The 22,678-nt window shown below is 38.5% G+C and overlaps 1 protein-coding gene across 8 annotated transcripts in view; it reads left to right on the forward strand.

Moving 5' to 3' along the window:
• Positions 1-22,678, forward strand: part of SYNE2 (spectrin repeat containing nuclear envelope protein 2) — a 317,434-nt gene that overhangs the window by 49,318 nt on the left and 245,438 nt on the right. For all 8 annotated transcript variants that reach the window (XM_057542105.1, XM_057542104.1, XM_007192976.3 and 5 more), the window contains exon 2: positions 582-711. In XM_057542105.1, coding sequence (XP_057398088.1) covers positions 633-711 — 79 coding nt within the window. In that variant the 5' untranslated portion in view covers positions 582-632. The remainder of the gene's footprint in view (positions 1-581; positions 712-22,678) is intronic.

Below are 22,678 nucleotides of genomic sequence, written 5' to 3' on the forward strand. Positions count from 1 at the left end.
AAATGTGTAGGTGGAAAAATAAGGGCTTAGGAAAATAATTCAATATCATAGATAACCCATGAAAACATTCTTTTTGATATAGTTTTTTTAGTTTCACTTTGCAAACTATGCAGACCCAGTTCTTACTGTTTCCAGTAAATGGCAACAATCATGGAGCAGAAAAGGAACTAAGTTAAATGAAAAGCTTTAAAGAAAATCCTTGTATGTTGAGGCTAATAATATAATACACACAAATACCTAAGATATCAGTTCGTGTCAGCTTTACATCCTCTGGACAAATTATAAAATATAATTGCGTAGCTTTCCTTTTCACCGCTATTATAGAGTCTGCAATGCTAGCTCTTGTGGAGTTCTGCCTGCAACTCTAAGGGGACTGAATAGGTCATAGGGCAAAATCTTGATTATGATTCAAAAAAGAAGGCGTAGTCACTTTGTTCCATATGAACTAAGCAACACTCACTAGAAAGCTGTGATTCTTTTGGAGGGCAGTTTCTGGTTGCTGTTGATTTCTGGCAATGCATGTTTACTGGAAATGCAGAGCTGCAGAGTTACTAATGAGCATTTATCCCTTCTATTTTTAGTTCACTTCTTTAACTGAGATGAACATGATATAATCTCCATTGAGTCAAAGGATGGCATCTAGTCCTGTGCTTCCCACCGAAGACGAACAGGTTTCCTTGGGCATCGATGATCTCCATTTTTCATTGCAAGGTATTAAGATTGGGTGTGGTAACTGTGGGAACCTCACTCTCATTTATTCACAAATTGTATTGCTTTCTATCTCTCTCATGGTAAAATATATACATGTATCTGTATTTTTCCAATTGTAGAATCTTTCAGTATACTTCAGTATCTTTATTGCTATCTCAGCTACTTAGGAAAGTAAGGAATACCTGGAAGGAACTTGGTATTTCGGTTTCTCAATCTGAGTGCATGTGTTTTATTTGCAATGAAAATTAAATAGTTAACCATAATTTGCTTGGCATTGTTTGCACTTATTTTACATCTTTTTGTATGGCCTCTTTTAAATGTACATCCTTATTTTGCCCTAATAAAAAGGAATAGTAGTAATATTAAAAGTGAGTGAACTTTCAGTCCCATGAATTACGTGTGCCTTTATGCAAATAAGTACTGTCCGTATTTTTTTAATGTTTCTTGGCGATATTTGTTATGTACTTTGAAAATTCCTTAGCCACTAGACTTTACACCTCTGTTGCATATCTTGGAGCTGAGTAAAGTCAGCTAGTGTAGAAGAAATAAGGCTATGGCAAGTCTTTGAAAATATTTATGTCACTATGTATTTTAAAGTACTTGAAAGATTATTGACAGTATTATGTAACATTCTTAGAATGTTATTTAGAAGCCATAGCTTTTGAGTCACTAATTTTTTTATTTTTAATTTATTATTAAAAGAATTGAAGTATAATAGACATACAACATTATATTAGTTTCAGGTGTACAATATAACAATTCAATATTTGTGTAGGTTGTGAAGTGATCACAATAAGTCTAATGAACATCTGTCACCATACATAGTTACAGAATTTCTTTTTCTTGTGATGAGGACTTTTTTGGACTTTTAAGATCTACTCTCTTAGCAACTTTCAAATATGCAGCACAACATTATTAACTATAGTCACCATGCTGTGCATTATATTTATTTGTGTCATGTATGATAAAGATCCCCGAAAGACTTTCTTTCTGATATCTCTTTTTAATTAAACATGGTTTTGAATGATTAGCTTCTTGACTTTGGGGTCAGTGGCTTTTAAAAATAAATATCATGTAATTTGTATAGACTCAAGAAACATACTTTGAGGGATAGTACTTGAGGTAAGAATTTAAAAAATTCTCAGTAAGTGCATTTTTGTGGTGTCATATACTCGTCATAAGTAGTTTGAATCAAATTTTCATTTATTGGAAAAAACCCAATGTTCTTATTTTTCTCTCAAGTTTTGGTTGCATATGAGTAGTAATTCATGTGCCCTAAAGTGTATCAGGAAGATAGCGCATCAATAAATGGTCGGTAAATCTAATTTCTTTCTTTCTTCCTTCTTTCCTTCCTTTCTTTCTTTTTCTTTCTTTCTTCCTTCCTTCCTCCTTTCCTTTCCTTCCCTTCCCTTCCCTTCCTTTCTCTCTTTCTCTCTCTCTCCCTCCCTCCCTCCCTTCCTTTTTTCCTGAATCAGTTGATCCTGATATGTATGTATGTGTGCATTTATTTAATTTTTTCTTCCAGTTTTATTGAGATATAATTGGCATACAGCACTGTATAAGTGTAAGGTGTACAGCATAATGACTTGACTTACATGCATCATGAACTGGTTATCACAATAAGTACAGTGAGCATCCATCATCTCAAATAGTTACAAAATTAAAGAAATAGAAAAAAATTTTTTCCATATGATGAGAACTCTTAGGATTTACTCTTGACAACTTTCATATATAAAATAGAACAGTGTTAATTATATTTATCATGTGTACATTACACCCCTAGTACTTATTTATCTTGTAACAGACTGTAACTAGACTTATTATGGTGATCCTTTTGAAATGTATAGAAATATTTAAACACTGTGTTATGTAACAGGAACTAATATAGTGTTGTAGGTCAATAATACTTCAAAAACAAACAACCAACCCAACATAGAAACTCACAGAAAAAGATCAGATTTGTGGTTACCAGAGGCAGTGGTGGTGGTGGAGTTGGCTGAAAGCAGTCAAAAAGTGCAAACTTCCAGGTAAATCTAATTTCTCATGCTGGCTCTGCCACTTACCAGTTCTTTGAACTTGGATAAGAGACTTTATCTTTTTTATCTCGGTTTCCTCATATTTAGAGTATGGGTGATAATGCCTATATTGCACCTGTGCTTTGAAGATGAACCATAATGCATGCAAAGGGCTTAGCACCATGCCTGCCTGACACAGAGTAGGAGCTCAATAAATGCATCGTAATTTCTTTGTAGATATTACAGTTAAAGTCTTTGTCCCAAAGGATTTCTTGTCCAGGAGCACACAGCTAGAGTAGATATTGCATAGTGGATAGGAAAAAATGGTAAACCAGATGTCTGGTTTTCAGTTTTGCCATTTCTGTTCAATGGCTTCCCATCACACATGGGATAAAGTCTAGACTTCTTGGTGTGGCTCACAGGCACTTCCTATCTGCTGCTCATCTTCATCTCTGCCCTCATCTCCCACAAGCACCCTGTGCTCCAGCCCCATGGCTCCTTGAGGGGCCATGCTCTCCTGCTTGTGTGCTTTTGTTCAGGTGGTTCCCCCTGCAGCTCTCCTGTCTCCTCTTTCCACTGGAAGAGTCCAGCTCATCTAGTCCTCCTCTATCCCTATTCATCCCAAACTTAGCCAGGCTCGGCCCTCTCCATGAGCCCCACTCTTTCTCTGGCTGCGATTCACGCTCTCTCCTCTGTTCTCCCATAGTACCTATTTTAGCACTTATAATAGTATTATAGGTGTTATATTTTAAAATGTTTTCTTCCCCACTGTAGAGTTTCATGTAGCATGCTCTAGCTTACACAGCACCCTTACGTACATTACCTCATTTGATCCTTACAACCATACTGTAAGGTAGATATTTTTATCTTCAAGATACAGAGAAGGAAGCTGTGGCTCACAAAGATGGAATTACTCTCCCAGAGTCACACAGTTAGTGAGCAGCAGAGCTCAGTTTTGACCTGGAAGATAGTTTTCTTTCCACTGCACCACAGCCACTCTGACATAGTTCAAAGAACAATTTGAAAGAGGGAATTTCCCGAACAACTTTCTCTGGAAAGTGCACATAAATCTTAGCTTTATCCTAGTTAATCCATAGCAAACTTTTATTTTTTTAATTTTTAATTTTTATAGCAATCTTTCACATCCTGAATATGGATGGGCATTTTCAAGTAACATTAATCTCGGGTTCACAAGTAGCTCAAAATAATTAGCAAATTACTGATAAATGAGCGTTTTCTTATAGCATGTTTTGAATTATACTAGGTTATACCATCTGCTCTACAGTAGGAGATGAGTATGGGCTGCTTGGCAATGGAAATGTGATATACATGTGCTGCCGGTGTGAATGATTTTCCTTCATGGTCTCTTTAGAGGAATATGCTGCTGAATGCATTACTCTATAGGGGGAGAGGTGGAAAACCAATACTATACTATAGTCAGCTTTACACTGGGCAAGGGCTGCTCACATTAGCCAAGTACTCTCAACTGAGGAGTTCCCATGACTGTAGAATGAAGGCTTAACCGTGAAATGAATGGATTTCCCAAAGTTAAGTTCTATATTGTTATCGGCAGATTTGTAATGAATCTTTCAGCCTGAGTTGTTGAAAGAAAGAGAGAAAGAAAGAAAGGAGGGAGGGAGGAAGGAAGGAAAGAAAGAAGGAACTTGTATGTATTTCTGAAGGTAACTTTGGTTTCATTGCACGGTTATTAGCTATGTAGACAAAAACATTGATAGACAATATTATGAACATTAGCAACTACCGAACTGCAGGCTGTTGGCAATAGTCTTAAAAGCATTTGGCTTTGTACACCATGTAAGCAGACTTGTATTTCACAGAATTCACATGTGCTTAGTGATCCTTGGAGTAATATGAGTAAAGAGATTTTATGTCATATGAAAGGCTCAGGATGACCGCTCATAAGAAAGGTTTTTTCTCCTCATTTCAGAACCTTTTTAAAAGGAAGAAAGAGGCCTATTTAACTAATAATGCCTATTTTATTTTAGCCAAAAACTTATATAAGGTGAGGCAATTATGGCCATACCTTGACTGAGAATAATACGCTCAAGAAAAGATTAAAATGTCTGCATTGAAATGTGGTGAATCATTGTTGCTACGCTATGAAAACAGGTATATTATGTGCGCAAGGCCAACAAGGCATCAGACCTAAGGAATCAGGCAGTGCTTTGCTGAAATTCATAGAGCAGGACAATAAACATCATTTATTGTTCATCATTTGTGTGATCTTTGAGAAAATGTCTTTATGAAGGGATTTTTAAGGGCACTTTATTTATTTATGTATGTATGTATGTATGTATGTATGTATGGCTGCGTTGGGTCTTCGTTTCTGCGCGAGGGCCTTCTCCAGTTGTGGCAAGTGGGGGCCGCTCTTCATCGCGGTGCGCGGGCCTCTCACTATCGCGGCCTCTCTTGTTGGGGAGCACAGGCTCCAGACGCGCAGGCTCAGTAGTTGTGGCTCACGGGCCCAGCTGCCCCGCGGCATGTGGGATCCTCCCAGACCAGGGCTCAAACCCGTGTCCCCTGCACTGGCAGGCAGACTCTCAACCACTGCGCCACCAGGGAAGCCCCAAGGGCACTTTTTGTAGAGAGTTATTTGTGATCTCTTAGTCTAGTGAGGATAGTAACATTGAAATGGTTGGATTTTAGGGAGGAAAAAGAAATGACATTGGTGAATTTGAACAATTTGAGCAGATTAATGTAAAAACTGGAATTTATTTTAGTTTAGTGCATTTTGTACTACCATGGATGGTCCACATTTTAAATAAATTATGGATATGAAAGTTTAAGCTATTAAAATTATAGATAAATGGTTGCTTTTAAAAATTATTTGCTTTACTGAGGTATCCATTATAGAATTTCTTTACATCTTTCCATTGGATTTCTTACCTGGCAAAATAATAGGTGCTTCCTTCCCTTTTATCCTAAGAGAATAGTAACTACATATTTTGTCTGAAATAACATCTCTGCTAAGCTCTTCAGGTGGGAAACGTATGTTCAGAGAACATTTCTTTGATGTATCGGGCAGATACGATTATGGAAGCAGTAAAGGGTAAAGCTGGATAATACCACAGAGTTTTCAAGTTGGAAGGAACTTTCTTTGCCATTCCATTTAATTTGAGACCAAAGGAGGAATCCCTTCAGTAGTATTTCTGAGATGAAGATCCTTGAGGGAGTTGAATTCAAGCCCAAGAAGTTTGGGGATTTTGCTTTTAGGCAGCAGGTAGCTATTGGGTCTTAGGAATGAGAAGACAGGGTCCATGGTCAGAGTTGTGCCTTAGGATATTAGTCTGGGTTTGAGGTATAGGAAAACTTGAAAGGGGTGAGAAAGTGAAATTGGAGAAACTGATTAGAAAGCATTGCAAATATCTGGGTATTGGGTAATGTTGGCATGGATTCGAGTTACAGCAGTGAGTAGGAAAGTATGGGACAGATAAGAAACCATTAAGGTGGAAGACTCAACAGGACTCTGCAGTTATTGACTATGGATAATAAGGTGGAGAAGCTCCAAAGTTAGAAGCTGAGCTGCTTGAGATAATAGTGGTAGCAACTATAATATCCAAAGTATTAACTTCCTTTTTATTTAGTGTGTTTTCACCAAGTATTTTAATAGCATCAAATAATAAGACCATTAAAAACTATTTTATATCAATATGCTTAAAATAAATTGTTGTAGATAAAAGATCCCGTTTTCAAAGAAACTCTTGAGAACTTCCTATGTCATGGAAAGCTTAATAGCATGACACAGGTAGAGGGCCCATTTGAAAGTCAAATTAATAATGAGTGAAATTGATACCTGGAATTCACATGATAGTTTAAATCAACTATAGTTCAATTTAAAAAAATGCGTGAAATTGACTGACTAGGCTGACTCATCTTGTGATATTTTAAGTGGTAGCTATGGCAATTTTGAACTATTTTGGACACTTTATACATTTCAGATTTAAGTTTTTTTTTTTTTGGATGTGGACCATTTTTAAAGTCTGTATTGAATTTGTTATAATATTGCTTCTGTTTTATGTTTGGTTTTTTGGCTGTGAGGCATGTGGGATCTTAGCTCCCCGACCAGGGATTGAACCTGCACACCCTGCATTGCAAGGTGAAGTCTTAACCACTGGACTGCCAGGGAAGTCCCGATTTAAGTTGTTTCTTTTTAACACATAAATATAATATTTTTTTGGCCATAAAAGGACACAATAATTTTGTGTACCAGGAGCACATTATTTTGTTTTCAAAAAGGAGGTAGGCCAATGGTAGCTCATTAGAACAACAGCATCCGAATACAGAATGTTATCATCAGTTAGACAAAGGACTAGGAAGGAGTGTGTATTCTGTTACCCTTGCCACCACACGAGGAGTTAACTTTCATGCAGTCCTGCCAAAACGCTGGTGAATGGTTAACCATCTGCACGAACCTGTATAAAACCATGTCCAGCCAAGTTACTGTGTTGTTTCAAACAACGCTCATATGTTTTATTTAGTGCTGTTATCTTCTAGATGACATATTTTAAAAGGTTAAAAAGCCCTTTATGCCTTCTGGGTAGACATTGCTTGGTAGGGCTGAGCAGTGAAATGTGAGTCTCTGTAGTTAGGTTATTACTCCATTTAAATTTATTCATGATTTACTGAGTATCCATCTGAAGGGAGGCTTTCCATTTATGTATTCCTTTTAATAACATTAGAAAATATTTGTGTTCGTTGGGTTAGATTACAAGAATAATTGTGCGATGTAATGTTGAATTTTATTCACTTGTTCAGTAAATACGGGATGGCAACCATAGGTAGGGTGCTAAGGATGCAAAGATGAATAGATTGAGCACCTGCAAGAGGCATGTAGTCCAGCTGTGCTTTTGCCTGTTGACATCATGTGAAAGTGACATCAACAAGGAAGACAGATAAGAACTTCCCGGGAGTTTGTTTTCCTACTGAACCCTCTGTAATTGTTCCTTATCCTGGAGTTTCCTTTCGTCTTTGGACATCTCTTGCTCTAATAAACCATCTGAGTTCCTCTAAGTATGTTAGGTGCCCTGCATAGGAAATCGTGTATCTTTATTGCTAATGAAATTTCTGACGTGTTTTAGGCTTTCAATAAACAACTGCGTAATGAAAAAATGAGTGGCCATTCCACTATAAAGATATACATTAGGAGTTTGGGATTAACATAGACACACTACTATATATAAAATAGATAATCAACAAGAACCTACCGTAAAGCACAGGGAACTCAATATTCTGTAATAACCTATATGAGAGAAGAAGCTGAAAAAGGTGGATATATGTGTATGTATAACTGAATCACTTTGCTGTACACCTGAAACTAACACAATATTGTAAATTAACTATACTCCAATATAAAGTAAAAATTAAATTTAAATTAAAAAAAAGAAAAAATACATATAAAGTATCCTGAATTAGAAAAATTGTTCAGTGTTCAGGAAAATCAGACAGGATGGAAACAAAGATTTCTTTAGACCCGAGGCAGTGAGGTATGTATATGGTGTTTAGGGGCTCAATAGTGTTTTAGTATCATGTTTCTGAGAGAAATTCTGTTCTACCTTATGACAGTGAGTGAATGAAACTGTGAAGCCTGAGAAAGAGGAGTGGATTTAATAAAATGCTTCTGGGTAGGATTTCTGCCCTTTTGCACCTAGGTCCCCAATGTGGGATTTTGATGGAAATGATGCATGAAGAGTAAGAAATATGCAGACAGTATTTTTGCTTCTTTAACCAAGGCAGACTGCTTTGTTATTATGAATAAAAGCAAATCATCTCTGGGTTTCTTTGTTTTTGTTTTTTTGCCAATCAGGTGATTATTACACCCGGAGAAAATACTCAAGTTATAGCCCTTCACCAGCTATCAGTGCTGTACTGTCCCAACAAAAAAGCTTCCAGAAAGTTCCTGATATCATAATAGCTGATACTGTCTTCTGCTGTGTTTTTTTGGAGGATTATTTGCCTTCATATTGTAAAGCTTCATAATCTTAAAAGTATCCCAATTAAATGAAAAACAAAATAGCTCTGGAAGCAGTGGTGTTTGCAGTGAACAATGTTTTTCAGGGAAAGTTTTTTTTTTTCTTTTTTAGGTTGTATATACGGTTTCGTCTTCTGGGAACTTTGGTTCTGTTTTTGCCAGGAGTTTGGGGATAAGCTTACTTTATTCTGGGTCAGTTACATTTTGAAAAGTAGGGCAAGATAAATACAGGGTCATTTAGAGTCCTGTTAAAGTAGGTTAACAAAGATCTCATTCATTCCTTATAGAAATCAGAATCCTTTTTAATTAGCCCCATGGGAGATACAAGATTTTCTGAGCGTTTGTTGTGTATGCGTGTGTGTTGGGAGGGGGTGTAATTATTCAGAGTTTGAAGTAGTATATTAGGAAAAATAAAACTCAAAATAATTCCCCCTTGGAAATGGGAAAATTTGAAGTAAATATAAGAGATTAATTTATAACCATCTGGTGGGTTTAGTGTGTGATATTATACTCTAAAAATCAGAGGTCATTCTAAATGTGCCTCTTCAAGAGATTACTTCCCTCATCTGGTTTCAGCATTGGTGATTTTAATTTCTCCAAATGGCTCCATTTTTCTAAAACGTTCAGCAGGGAAATTTGGTAAAAGGTAACTGTATTTGTTGTTCTCAATATGTACGAGAGCTGAAGTTTACTAATAACCACCAGGTATTTTTAGAGTCATTTAAAAATGATAGATAAAAAGCTACGAATGATTTATTAGAGAAATGGAATGTTGACATTATCAATGTGTGTATCTTTGCAGGAGAGATATGAGATTCTGGGTGAATAATCTTTCCTGGTCATTGATGGTCTATGAGGCAACGTGTTGAATGAGCACAGGAAGAAAATGGGAGAAGAGCAGTCACACACACTTGCTGTCTGCCTCTGGGGTGGGGCAGCACCCACGGGTCACGCCTTGGTCTTTTCAACCTTTACTACAGAGGGCACTACCAATTACACGGGCAGCGAAATGTTACAAGATCAAGGGCACCTGGCTCAAATACAGAACACCAACGGCCCTTCTCAAATTTGAGTAACATGTAGGATCTTTCCAAAACGTGGGCGTTGTTGGCCTCGTCTTCAGTTAAGGAGGCTATTCAGAGTGCGAACTAGTTCTGCTGTATGTGTCTGTCTGCCTCAGTCTGAGTGTTTACTCGGCAGAACTTCCAGGGTGGTTTGATGTCTTCAAAACAAAATGTTTCAAAAGTACAGGTGAATTCACACTTAACCACTTTATCACGTAATTACGGTTTTTATGAATACAGGTAAATCTGTTCATTGATATATTCGTGCAGCATGTGTTCCCTGAAACCCTACCTTGTATCAAGCAGTATTTTTTTTTTTATCAAGCACTATTTTGGGTTGAGAGATTATTGAGGTGAAGAACTCCAGCAAGCTTCATGTGCCCACGAGGCTTGCATTTCAGTTAGAGAGACAAAGAATAAATCATTAAGAAAAATAGCAAATATCAAAAACGGATTTATGCAAAAACGGATTTATGCAAAAATGGATTTATGCTTGGGCATCTTCTTTAGATCAGGTGTCAGAGAAGGAAGAGGAGACCCTTAAGGAGCAATTGAGTAACACAAAGGAGCTGCTGTGCAAAGAGCTAGGGAGGAGCATTCCAGTATGAGACAATGGCTCAAGGAAGAACTCAACAAGAGAAACAAACATGGTGAATTCATGGAGCAAAGGGAGCCTGGTGTGGCTGGATTGTGGTGGATGAGGGGCAGCGTGATTGGAGAGCAAGGCAAGGCAGAGCTGGGTTAGGCAGGGAATCATCAGCACTAAGCTAAGGTGTGTGGATGGGAAACCTTTGGAAAGTTTTAATCAAGGGAGTAACATGATCTGATTTACATTTTCCACTCTGGCTGCTGGGTGGAGAGGGGGTTATCTGGGAGCAGGAGGGGAAGCAGGAAAGCCAGTTAGGATGCTTTTGTTGTAGCCCTGGTGAGATATCATAGTATTTTGGACCCAGGGTGGTAGCAATGGGATGAAGAACCACGGATTTTTTTTCAAAGGATGTTTGTGAACATTGGGATGATTGGGTGATTAATAAGATAAATTAAGGATAATTTCTAAATTTTTGCCTTGAGCAGTTGAGCAGTTGGTTATGGAATTTATTGCGATAAAGATTGGCAGATAAACTAGTTTTGGGGGAAATCAAGCTTGTATTTTTGCCATGATAGATATGAGATGCTTATTTGATATCCAGATGGAGATGTCAAGTAGACAGTTGGTTATCAAGATTCAGAGTTCTAGAGAGAGGTATAGATTTGGCAGCCATCAGCATATGGCTGGTATACTTGCATTTAAAGCCACGGACTGGATGAGATCACCTATGGAATATGTAGCTAGAGCAGACCTTTTAGGTCTTTCAGTGTTCAGAGGTCAAACAGAAGAGGAGGAGCAAGCAAAGGACACTGAGAAGGAGTGGCCAAGGCCAAAGAAGGAAAAACCAGGCAAGTGTGATGGCCTGGAAACCCCTAGATGAAGATATTTCAAGAAGGGGGTATGGTCAACTGTGTTAAGTAGAGAAATGGCCATTGGATTGGGTTCATAGAGTCAGTTGGTGACGCTAATACATTCGCCACACTCAGGTAGTGGAGATGGAGGCCTGACTGGAGCGGGTTGAGGAGAGAATGGGAGGTGAGGGAGTAGAGACAGTGACTTAACATTTCAAGAAATTTTGTTGATATCAGGTACTTGTTGAAGGGAAATGTAGGATTTTTTAAGGTAAGAGATACTATTCCATTAACTGTTATGCTTTTCCTAAGTTAGGTTCATTTGTTGCTAGAGCCCCATTCATTTATTTGTTCATCCATTATTCAACAAGTGTTTTTAAATACCTATGGTGTATGACACTGTGCTGAACACAGGGGATGGCACATGGCAGGTGCTGTTCTGAAACGTATGTTCTGATTACAGGGATACAGACAATTATATCAACAGTATAGTATGATGTGCGCTGCAAAGAGGGCTGACATGGTGCTGTAGAGGTACAGAGTAGGAATACCTCACCCAGACTTGGGAGTCAGGGAAAGCTTCCCAGAGGAAGTGATTTCTAAGCTTAGACCTAAAATGTGTTAATAGATGAGCAGGCATTGAAGGTGGAAAGAGTGCTCCAGGCTGTGGTGACGGCATATAAAAGCCAGAAGCTGAGGCTGAACATGGCGCATTCCAGGAAACGGAAGTTCAGCGAGACTGAGGATTAGAGTTTGAAGGAGAGTGTGAAAAGATGAGGTCATGTAAATGTATAGGGGTTTGAAGTTTTTCTTAAGACCAAGAGGAAGCAACTGAAGGATTCTGAGTAGAAGCATATTCAGAACTAGTGATTTAGAAATCACCCAGGGGGCACTGTGGGGTGTGGTCTTATGGGGCTGAGTGTGGAGACTGGAAGACCAGCTGAGAGATAATGGTGTCCTCATCTAGGAGGTGCCAGTATGGATGGAGAGAAATGGGTATCCAGAGATATCTAATAGATACAATTTTCAGGGCTTTAAAATTTTTTAATTTTTATTTTATTTTTAAAATTTTTATTGGAGTATAGTTGATTTACAATGTTGTGTTAGTTTCAGGTGTACAGCAAAGTGAATCAGTTATACATATACATATATCCACTCTTTTTTTTTTAGATTCTTTTCCCATGTAGGCCATTACAGAGTATTGAGTAGAGTTCCCTGTGCTATACAGTAGGTCCTTGTTGATTATTTTATATATAGTAGTGTGTATATGTCAATCCCAATCTCCCAATTTATTCCCCTCCCCATCCCCTGCTAACCATATGTTTGTTTTCTACATCCGTGACTCTACCTCTGTTTTGTAAATAAGTTCATTTGTACCCTTTTTTTTTTAGATTCCACATATAAGCTATATCATATGAAAAAAATTTTTTTTTTTTTTTTAGAAATTTCATGTAATGTCTGAAACATTTATATTAACATATTTCCATACATAAAAAATTTTTATTTTCAGCTTTATTGAGGTAATTATCAGGACTTTTTGATTGACTGGGTATGGGAAAGGGAGGGAGAGGGAAGTATCAAAGATGACTCAGGTTTATTCTTGGGCAAATGAGTGGATGATGGAACCATTCACTGATAAAAAATGCAGGAGAACAACTTTGATAGGAGAGGGAGTTGATTGAGATGATAACTCAGTTCTGGAAATGCTGAGTTTGAAGTGTCCCTGGAATAAGTAGGTGGAGATACCCAGAAGATAGTGGAGTAAACATACACACAGCTCAGGAGAAACAGACACCTGGGCTGAAGGTAAAGATTTGGAAGTGATTAGTATATAAATGGTGATTGGTCCCCTGGGAGTAGATGAAGGTATCTAGAGAAAGAGAAGAAGGGCGTAGGCAGAACATTCCAGAGATAGAAAAAGCAAAACAAGCCCATAATAGGGCCTGGGAAGGGGTGTCCAGAGAAGTAGAAAGAAAACAAGGTGAGCGTGGTACCGTGGAATCCTAAGAAAGAGAATATTTCAAGAAGGAGAGGGTAGTAAACAGTATCAGAAATTTCAAGATATCCAAAAAGTACTGAGAAGTATCCATGAGGTTGAGCAATGAGTACATTATAAGTGGCCCTGCTCAGAATTAAGTGGAGGGGCTGGGGTGGAAGCCAGCTTTTCGTGGGTTGAGAAGTGAGTGGTAGGTGAGGAAGTGAAGACAGCCAGGGTAGACAATTCTTTCAAGAAGTTTGGGTTTGAAGGGGAGGGCAGAGATAGGGTGGTAGCTGGAGGGGCCACGGATCTGGCATTTCAGCTGAGTTTTAATTATAATGAAAAGAACATGGATTTTGGTATCAGACACATCTGGATTTGAATTTCTCTCTCACCAGATGTGACATCTAGAGCACAGTATCCAGGACACAGTAGACTTTCAATAAATGCTTATTGAATGAGTGACTAAAAATCCTTCATCTTCTGGGAGCTATAGTTTTCTCATTTACAAAATGCCTGCCTGACCACTTGACTAGAAGCTTTAATGAAATAGTGTCATTGTTCCTTACCCTTGAGTCCTACTTATTCCTGGACATGGCTTGTTTCAGCAAGCCTTCTGAGCCCCTCCAAGTGTGTCTTAGGATACCCATAAATTAGAATAGATTTACACTGCATTACATTATGTTAATATCTCAGAGTTTATTATTTCATTACTATTTTTGCCAGGCCCTTCCTGTTCCCTTGTGTTGTCTCAAGAATAAGTCACACATGTAAACCAGTCTAATTACTTTAGCTAGGAGTTTTTGAGCATGAGCTATGTGAACCCCCTCAGTCAGGATCTCTGGGAATTGGGGCGCAGAACCCTGCACTTAAACCATGACTCGCTGGCGTTCAAAAGTGTAGGAATCCTAGATTTGTAATCACGGCACGTATCTCCTTAGTGCAGTCTGGCTCTTTTGCACTCAGAAGTCAGAGGTGCTTGGACTGCTGCCCCAGTGGAAGGGGCAGCAGTGTTTAGGCTCACACCTTGATTTTCACAAGAAAAATGCTCACAGTGTTAATGTGGTTGATAAAAGGCAGTAAGGAGTAAGAAATATGTACTAAAAGAAATGTAGTCATTTCTTTGATTTATTCATTCCACAGATGTTTATTGAGCAACTCAGGTGAGTCAGAAGAGGGTAAGAAAGAGGAGAAAAAAAATTCACCTCAGATCCTAGGCATTTTATCTGTATTGTGGGCTCATTTTCATGTGCTAGAAATACAAGATTTGCTTACTCAGAGAGCCAGGAGCTATGTTCCATGGGGCTGGAAACAAAAGCCTCAGTGTGAAAATCTCAGGTGTTTGCATAAGGGTGTGGTTACCTCATGTGGCTACAGGACCTTGCTGGATCCTACACGCTAAGGCCCTCACAGAAATTCCTTGCTGTGTGTCATAGATTTCCCCAACAAACTAAGTACTTAAATCTGTGGGTTGACTGGGGAAAAATAGCAACAAAGCCCCGCGCGCTCCTGCCCCAGCCAAATAACCATTCATTCAACAAATGCTTTCTGAATTGGAACAACATGAAGTGCACTGTGTACAAGCTGCAGGCAAAGTGAGGAGCTAAATCAGACCTGGCCTCTGCTCTCCTGGAGCCCGTAGGCTAGTGAGGAGGCAGATAGTAATCAAGTTAGCTCACAGATGTTAGCTAATATTTTTTTAGGAACGGCTTTATAGAGATATAATTCAAGATGTGATTCACATACCATGCAACTCACCCATTTGAAGTGTACAATTCAATCATTTTTAGTATACTCGCAGAATTGTGCAACCATTGCATTTAATTTTAGAACATTTTTATCACCATTCCCTCCCCCCCCACCACAAAGAAACCCCATACCCTTTATTCCCATTTTATTCCAAAACCTTCTACTCCTCCCTGCATCAGGCCGAGGCCACCACTGATCTACTTTCTGTGTGTATAGATTGTCCTATTCTGGACATTTTGTACACGTGGAATCATATAATATGTGGTATTTTGTGATGGCTTCTTTCAGTTAGCATAATGATTTCAATGTTCATCCATGTTGTAGCTAATATTCATTTGTGTAGATCAAGCATAATCTTGCCAGGGATTGACAAACTTTTTTTGTAGAGGACCAGGTAGTAAATATTTTAGCTTTGAGGTCCATATGGTCTCTGTCGCAACTACTCAACTTGCCGTTTTGTAGCTACAGACAATATGTGAACAAATGAGTGTCTCTGTGTTCCAAGAAAACTGTATTTACAAAAATACGTGGTGGGCTGCATTTGGCCTTTGGGATTATCTGTTGTTGATCTCTGATTCTACATCAGCACAAGTACTTAATCCTCTTAGCAACTCTGTGAGGTAGGTACTGTTATTCCCATCTTACGAATGAGAAGACTGAGGCACATAGCGAGTAGGTGGCAGATATGGGATCAAACTCAGGTAGTCTGGCTCTAGAGCCGTGCTCTTAACCTTGTCAATGATTATAAGTTGAGGCAGGTGCTAAGTAGTGGAGGAAGACAGATTGACTTAGGTTTCCTTCGGGATGCAACAATTGAGCTGAGCCCTAAGGGTAATTAGAAGTCAAGGAGGTGAAGAGGGCAGGGTGGTGCAAACAGCTGTGGCAGGAGGGAACATAGCTTGTAAAGGCCCTGAAGGAAGATGGAGTGGCTGGAGCCCTGGGCATGGAGGAGAGCTGTAAGTGCTGAGGCTGGAGAGATGCTCTGGGGTGGACCATGCAAGCCTCGTAGGCTGTTTTGCTTTTGATCCTCAGAGCAGAGAGAAACCATCAAAGGGTGGAAAGGGTACTGTGGTCAGATCTACTGGTTGAAGTGGAGAACAGATTGAAGGGAGCAGAGCAGACCTGATTGGCCATGGACCTGGTCCAGGCCAGACCTGACGGTAGATCAGGCAAGAGGGCCGTCAGATGTAGAGAAGGAAGCGCATACCAGAGCCATGTGGAGGCAAATTTGCAGGATTTGGTGGTAGGCTGTACTTGGGGCTGATAAAGGATGGTGGTGTCGAGTCCATGAGATGAAAACACAGATGAGGACAGGTCTGGGGAGAAGTAGGGAGGTAGAGTGTCATTTCAGTCCTGGAATGCTGAGTTTGACAGGCAAGTGCTGTTTTTTCCGTAGTGACAACACAGATTCTCCTGGGAGGAAATATGTGAATGAAAAGAATTTTGAAGTAGAGACATGGTTGCACATTGAGTTTACGAGATGTGTTAGCTAGGACTTAGCTTCTAAGCTCACTTTTCTGGTTCAGTAAGTGAGAGCTCAGTCTTGGTACTATTTATTTTTCTTTCTTACTTGCTTATTTGTTTGGCTTATGGTTGGTTGCAAGAAAATGTGTTGTAAATTGTCCCCGTGCTTTCTCTATTGGTTAATAGTGTCCCCTTTTGTGGTTCAGTAACAGGCCTTTTCCTGTTTATTCTTCAGATATTTTAGGCTTTTTTTGTTTTCATTGTGCATGCCTGTGTGTTTTCATTCATTTATTTGTTTGTTATCACCTCCATGAGAAACAGTAGAAGAGGTGGCCTTATTATTTTTAGTTCCCTTTCTATTGGATAACAGCTTGGGTAAGATGCTTTGGGATGGCTGTTGGAACTCATGGCTAAAATGTGTTGTGTTATTGTCTGAATTTAGTTATTCTTACCTTGTCTAACAGAGAGTTGGAAGCATGTTTCAGGGGCGAGCAGCAGGGTGCAGGCCCTTTTGTTCAAGACGTTTTCTTAGTAGAAGAAAGAAATTACCCAGGTTTTTTTTTTTTTTTTAATTTATTTTTCTTATACAGCAGCTTCTTATTACTTATCTATTTTATACATATTAGTGTATATATGTCAATCCCAATCCCCCAATTGATCCCACCCACAGCTTCCCCCCCAACAGCTTTCCCCCCTTGGTGTCCATACATTTGTTCTCGACATCTGTGCCCAGGGGTTTTTAAAACAAGGATTAGGATAAGACATAGGCCTAGTAACTGTTGCCAATAAATTCTTCTCCATGCAATAAGTCAGTTTGAACCTCAATCTTTTAATATTTACTAAGTCTTTCAATCAGCAAATTATATTGAGTACCTCTTCTCTACATGGCACTGGTCTAAGGGGAAGCAAAAACACAAAAGCATAACGGTTTAATATTAAGGTTGATACAATGAGTAGGAGAGAAACCACATAGAGGTACATGACTGCAGTACATGAGCAGCAAGTGGTAATTACCATAAGACAGAAACAAAACTGTTGGTTATTCATGTAGCTATCCTTTCATAAAAATACAGGTAGAATGGTGATAAACATGCTATTTTATAATTTGCTCTTTTTCACTTAAGAATATACCTGCATCGGCACATATGTATCTACTTTGTTCTTTTTACTGGGTAAATGATAATTTTTTCCTTTCTGGTAATGTGGAAGGTTTATGATCTCCTTTTTAAAAATTTCTTATGGCTTAACAGACGCTTTTTAACTTTAAATAGTGTACCTAAACTGCTGCTTTTTGAATTATCAACTTAAAAAATGAAACCATATCATGTGTAGTAATTTAATTTACATATACATACATTCATTCTTCCATTCAACAAGTATTGACTGAGTGCCTTCTCCTTGTGAGGTATTATTCTAGGAGCGAGGAACCCAGTGACCAACCAAAACAAATCCTTGCTCTTTAGAATTTATGTTCTTTGCCTGTCTAATCTAGAAGGATGCACAGGAAATTGTTAATTAATGTTGTCTCTGGGGAAGGAAAATGGGTGTTTGGGGAAAGTTAAGATTAACTTTGAATTCTGTTACTGTTTATAAAACATGTTTTATGAGGATTATATATTACTTCCTAATAGTAATAATGATTAAAAAAAAAAAAAAAAAAAGACCCAACAAAGTATTGTGGTAGGCCAGAGCCAGAAGAGATTATTTCTATTTCACAAAGGGGACATTTGAACAGGATATGTCTTATTTTTTAACAAATGTTGATCGAATGCCCCCCCATGTGCATTGTGCTGGGTGCTGGGGTTTCTGTGAATGCAGAGGGATGTGGGAGGATTAGCCATTCCAGAAGGTACATAGCATGTTGATGCAGAAAAGAGAGCAACTTAACTGGGGAACTGCATATATTCTAGTTTGGCTAGAGAAGTAGGATGTACGTGGGGAAGTCATGGGGGGATGAGTCAGGAAAAAGTTGATTGGAGTCAAATTCTGAATGACCTAGAATGTTAGGCTAAGAATCTATATTTTATTCATTAAGGAATTAGGGAGTGATCAAAAGATTTTAATGAGGAGAGTGAAGGATCCAAGTAATAAATCCGGTGCCATGTGCAATAAACCTGTTATCAATAACCCAGCAGTAGAAAGGGAAGAAGGGAAATTCCTGGATAGAGGAGGTTGCAAAGCCTCCTTCGTGACCTCATGCAGTAGAGAACATTCTTGGAGAAGCCACATTGTAATAATGTGTTGCTCTGTGTTTAAGTGGAAATGTCAGTTAGAGATTCTCATGCCTGGGTAACTGCCTTTGAACTCTTACTACCAGGGAGGACTGCTGGAGTCAACATTTTAGATGAACTTTTGTTGAGACTGGACCTTGCGGAGACCCAGTGGCCTTGGTAGTTTACTAATGAGATTTATAATGAACTGAAAATCTACCCTCTTTAATTGAGCTTAACTCAATTTGTTTTCATTTAAGTTCCCTTCCAGGTAAGGATATGAGTTGCCAGCTCACAAAAGGCAGATTGAATAAGAACAAAGTCAGGGATTAAATGTATTTTTATGGTAATGACACCTAGAGAAAACCTTTTCCTTCTATGCCTTTCTCAAACTCAGCCAGATATTTTCCAAGAATGATAATCAAGGATACCCATATGGGCCTGAATGAAATTCACTGACTACATTTTATATACTTCTTATTTGCCTTAAAAATCAGAATAGAGAATTTCTCATTCTCTATTCCTTGGCATTTTAAGAAACTCATCATTATGATAGATTTTATTATTTTCTGTCTGTTTTTGTCTTTTTCTGTCCCTGATGTCTGCTGATTAAATGGTCTTTTCCTCATTACTCAGCCATAAAAAAGAGTGAAGTAATGCTATTTGCAGCAACATGGATGGACCTGGAGATTATCATACAAAGTGAAGTAACTCAGACAGAGAAAGACAAATTTCATGTAATATCACTTATATGTGGAATCTAAGAAATGGTGCAAATGAACTTATTTACAAAACAGAAACAGACTCACAGACTTAGAAAACAAACTTATAATTACCAAAGGGGAAAGGTGGGGAGAGAGGGATAAATTAGGAGGTTGGGATTAACAGATACACACTACTATATATAAAATAGATAATCAACAAGGACCTACTGTATGTATAGCACAGGGGAACTCTACTCAATACTCTGTAATTGCCTATATGGGAAAAGAATCTGAAAAACAACAGATATTTGTATATGTATAACTGAATCACTTTGCTGTACACCTGAAACTAACACAACATTGTAAATCAGCTATATACCAATATAAAATAAAAATTAAATTAAAAAAATTAAAAATAAAATTAAATAAATAAAAGGTCTTATTCTCTTTATGCCATTTTGAGAAGAGTTTTATTATTTTATTAGAAAGTTACTCTGGAAATTAAAAAATAAAACCCAACATTAAAAAAAAATCTCACCCACTCAAATTAAGTTGCTTTAAAGCATGTGGCTCTCAATTATTTTTTCCCCAATGGGTCAGCCTTTGAAAAGAACAAAAGGTTACTTATCCTGCCATAGGGCGAGCTATTTGGCTCTGGTTCCTGTTGAATTAATACCACTTTTCAGGGATAAGGCAGTATGAAAATGTGAGAAAAGTGTGTCAAGGGATAAGTGACATGGCACAGACGAAACCATTTAATTGAGTAGTCATAAAGGTGTTCAATTGCACCTGGTACATCTTTGTTTGCTGTTAGTAAGGGTCCTTGTTGCATTTGAAGGGTTCTGATTTCCAGGATGAAGAGGTGGACAATGTGTTAGTTAAAAGCCATGAAGTTTAAAAACCTTTTCCTGAGGGTTTCATTTGCTAACTGGAGCGTTCCGGGTCGGGGTTTGTTCTGCCTGCTCCTCTTATCGTTTTTCCCCTTGTTTCTATTAGATTTTAATCAAATTAGGACAGGGATAACTTAAGGTTTTCATTGGAAATTTTTGGTTATTTTAAATTTATGTCCCTATCAGAGGTCAGTCCAACCTATGTGCGACTAGGTGCTCCAAGTTGAACAGTCCATATAGAGCCCTTATGTGCTGCCTGTTTTCTCAGCCTAGGAAAGTTCACAGTCCTCAGTTTGCTCAGTACCAAGACCCCTTTTGTCCAGCATCACATGGAAATGATCATGTGATCCCTCATCTTTCTTGGAAATAATTCAGAATGACTGAGGTTTCCAGGTGGATGTGCAATAGTCAAACTCCTTGGGCACACAGTGCTCCTTTACATTCCTTTTTGTGCCAGCATCTCACCCCCTCCGTGGTTACTCCTTTCTCCCAGAGTAAGTCCCCTAACGTTAGTGTAGACTCCCTGTCCTGGACCTGGTGGCATTCCTGGTTAGTTTCTTCTCCACACGTTACACCTAGAAAGAAAAAAAATCTCTCTTGGCTCCTTAAGGATAAAGAAGAGAGCCCACTTTGTTTGCTTTCGTCATTGTTCGTTTTGTTTTTTGTTTTGAATTTCTGCTTTATTGTAATAATGAAATAGTCCCTTCCTGCTTATATACATGGCCTTGATTAATGCACTTTGTGTGCATGTAACTTGATCCTGGAAACATAAAAACTTGTTCTCTAGTTTTCTCTACTGAGGAACAAAGTTAGCTCTCAACACATGTTTTGGTAAGCATTAGTACATGTTTAAAATTTATTGTCTTATCACCTGCTGATTCTAGGGAAACAAACAATGAAAACGTTAATAACATTTTGAATTATAGGACAAAATTATGGTTCTTTATAATTCTTTTTTAAAAAATTTTTATTTATTTATTTTTTGGCTGCTTTGGGTCTTCATTGCAGCGCGAGAGCTTTCTCTAAATGTGGCGAGTGGGGGCTTACTCTTCATTGCGGTGCACGGGCTTCTCATTGCGGTGGCTTCTCTTGTTGCGGAGCATGGACTCTAGGCTCACGGGCTTCAGTAGTTGTGGCACATGGGCTCAATAGTTGTGGCTCACGGGCTCTAGAGCGCAGGCTCAGTAGTTGTGGCGCATGGGCTTAGTTGCTCCACGGCATGTGAGATCTTCCCGGACCAGGGATCGAACCCATGTCCCCTGCATTGGCAGGCGGATTCTTAACCATTGCACCACCAGGGAAGTCCCTAGTTCTTTATAATTGTTTTAAATGAAATTTATAAAAACAGAAATAACTCTCAAAAGCCTAAACTATCTGGTTGGCTTGTCAGAACTCAGTTCAGTTCAGCTAACAATTATTGAGCACCCTTTAATGTGTAAATCACTGAGCTATAACTAATTTCAGCCGGTAATACAGAAAAAAATGTAATGGATTTAAAAAGTTAAGGAGAAAATCCGATGAGGTTAAGTGCATCTTTAATTTCTACTCAGTCACAATTGCAAACACCCTAAAATTCCATTTACTCAGATTCTTTTCATTTTCTCAACCTGAACTCTCATCAGATTAAAACATTTTTGAGAACTCAGACTAGATGTCATGCCAACAATTTCAGTTCACCTGTGTTAGATATTAATAAGGGAGACTGGATAGAGTCAAAGGAAAACAATGTATTAGAAGGTAGAACGAGCATCTTTTAAAAGAAGGTATGTAAACACATAAAGGTAGATTTGACCTTCTCAGTACAGCAAATAAAATATAACAGTACTAATAATTAGTAAAATTATTGTTATTCCTACTTTTTTAGCAAATATTTGCTTAGAGCCTGTTCTGGGCCTGACTCTTCTAGGCCCCTGGAATATATCACAGATGAAACATCTTGCTTATGTGGTGCTTACCTTCTATTGGGAGGAGAGTAAGGCATTAAATGATAAACATACTACATATATAGCTTACCTAGAATGTTAAAGGTGGTAAGTACTGTAGAAAAAAAATCAAGCAGGGCAAAAGGGAACAGAAGTGGGGTTGTTACAGTTTAAAATAGGATGGTCAGAATAGATCTTACAGATGAGTGCCATCACTCTGGCTGCTGTGTTGAGAATAATATTCAGAGGGCAAGGCTGGAAGGAAGGAGACCTGTTAGGAATCTATTGAAGTAATCTGGGGAGAGGTGGAGGTGCCTTGGACCAGTGGTTGTAGTGAAGGTGGTGAGAAGTGGTCATATCCTGAATATATTTTGAAGGTGGACGTAAGAGGATTTACCGAGGCATTGGACATGAAGTGTGAGAGAAAGAGAGAAGCCAGCATGTGATGGAGGAGGAAGACAGAGAGTATAGGGGCCTGCAAGCAGAAGCAGAGAGTGATCATCTGTACTGAATGCTGCTGATTGCTCCAGAAAGATGAAGAC

The sequence above is a fragment of the Balaenoptera acutorostrata genome, chromosome 3, assembly GCF_949987535.1.
Source record: "Balaenoptera acutorostrata chromosome 3, mBalAcu1.1, whole genome shotgun sequence".
NCBI lineage: Eukaryota > Metazoa > Chordata > Mammalia > Artiodactyla > Balaenopteridae > Balaenoptera > Balaenoptera acutorostrata.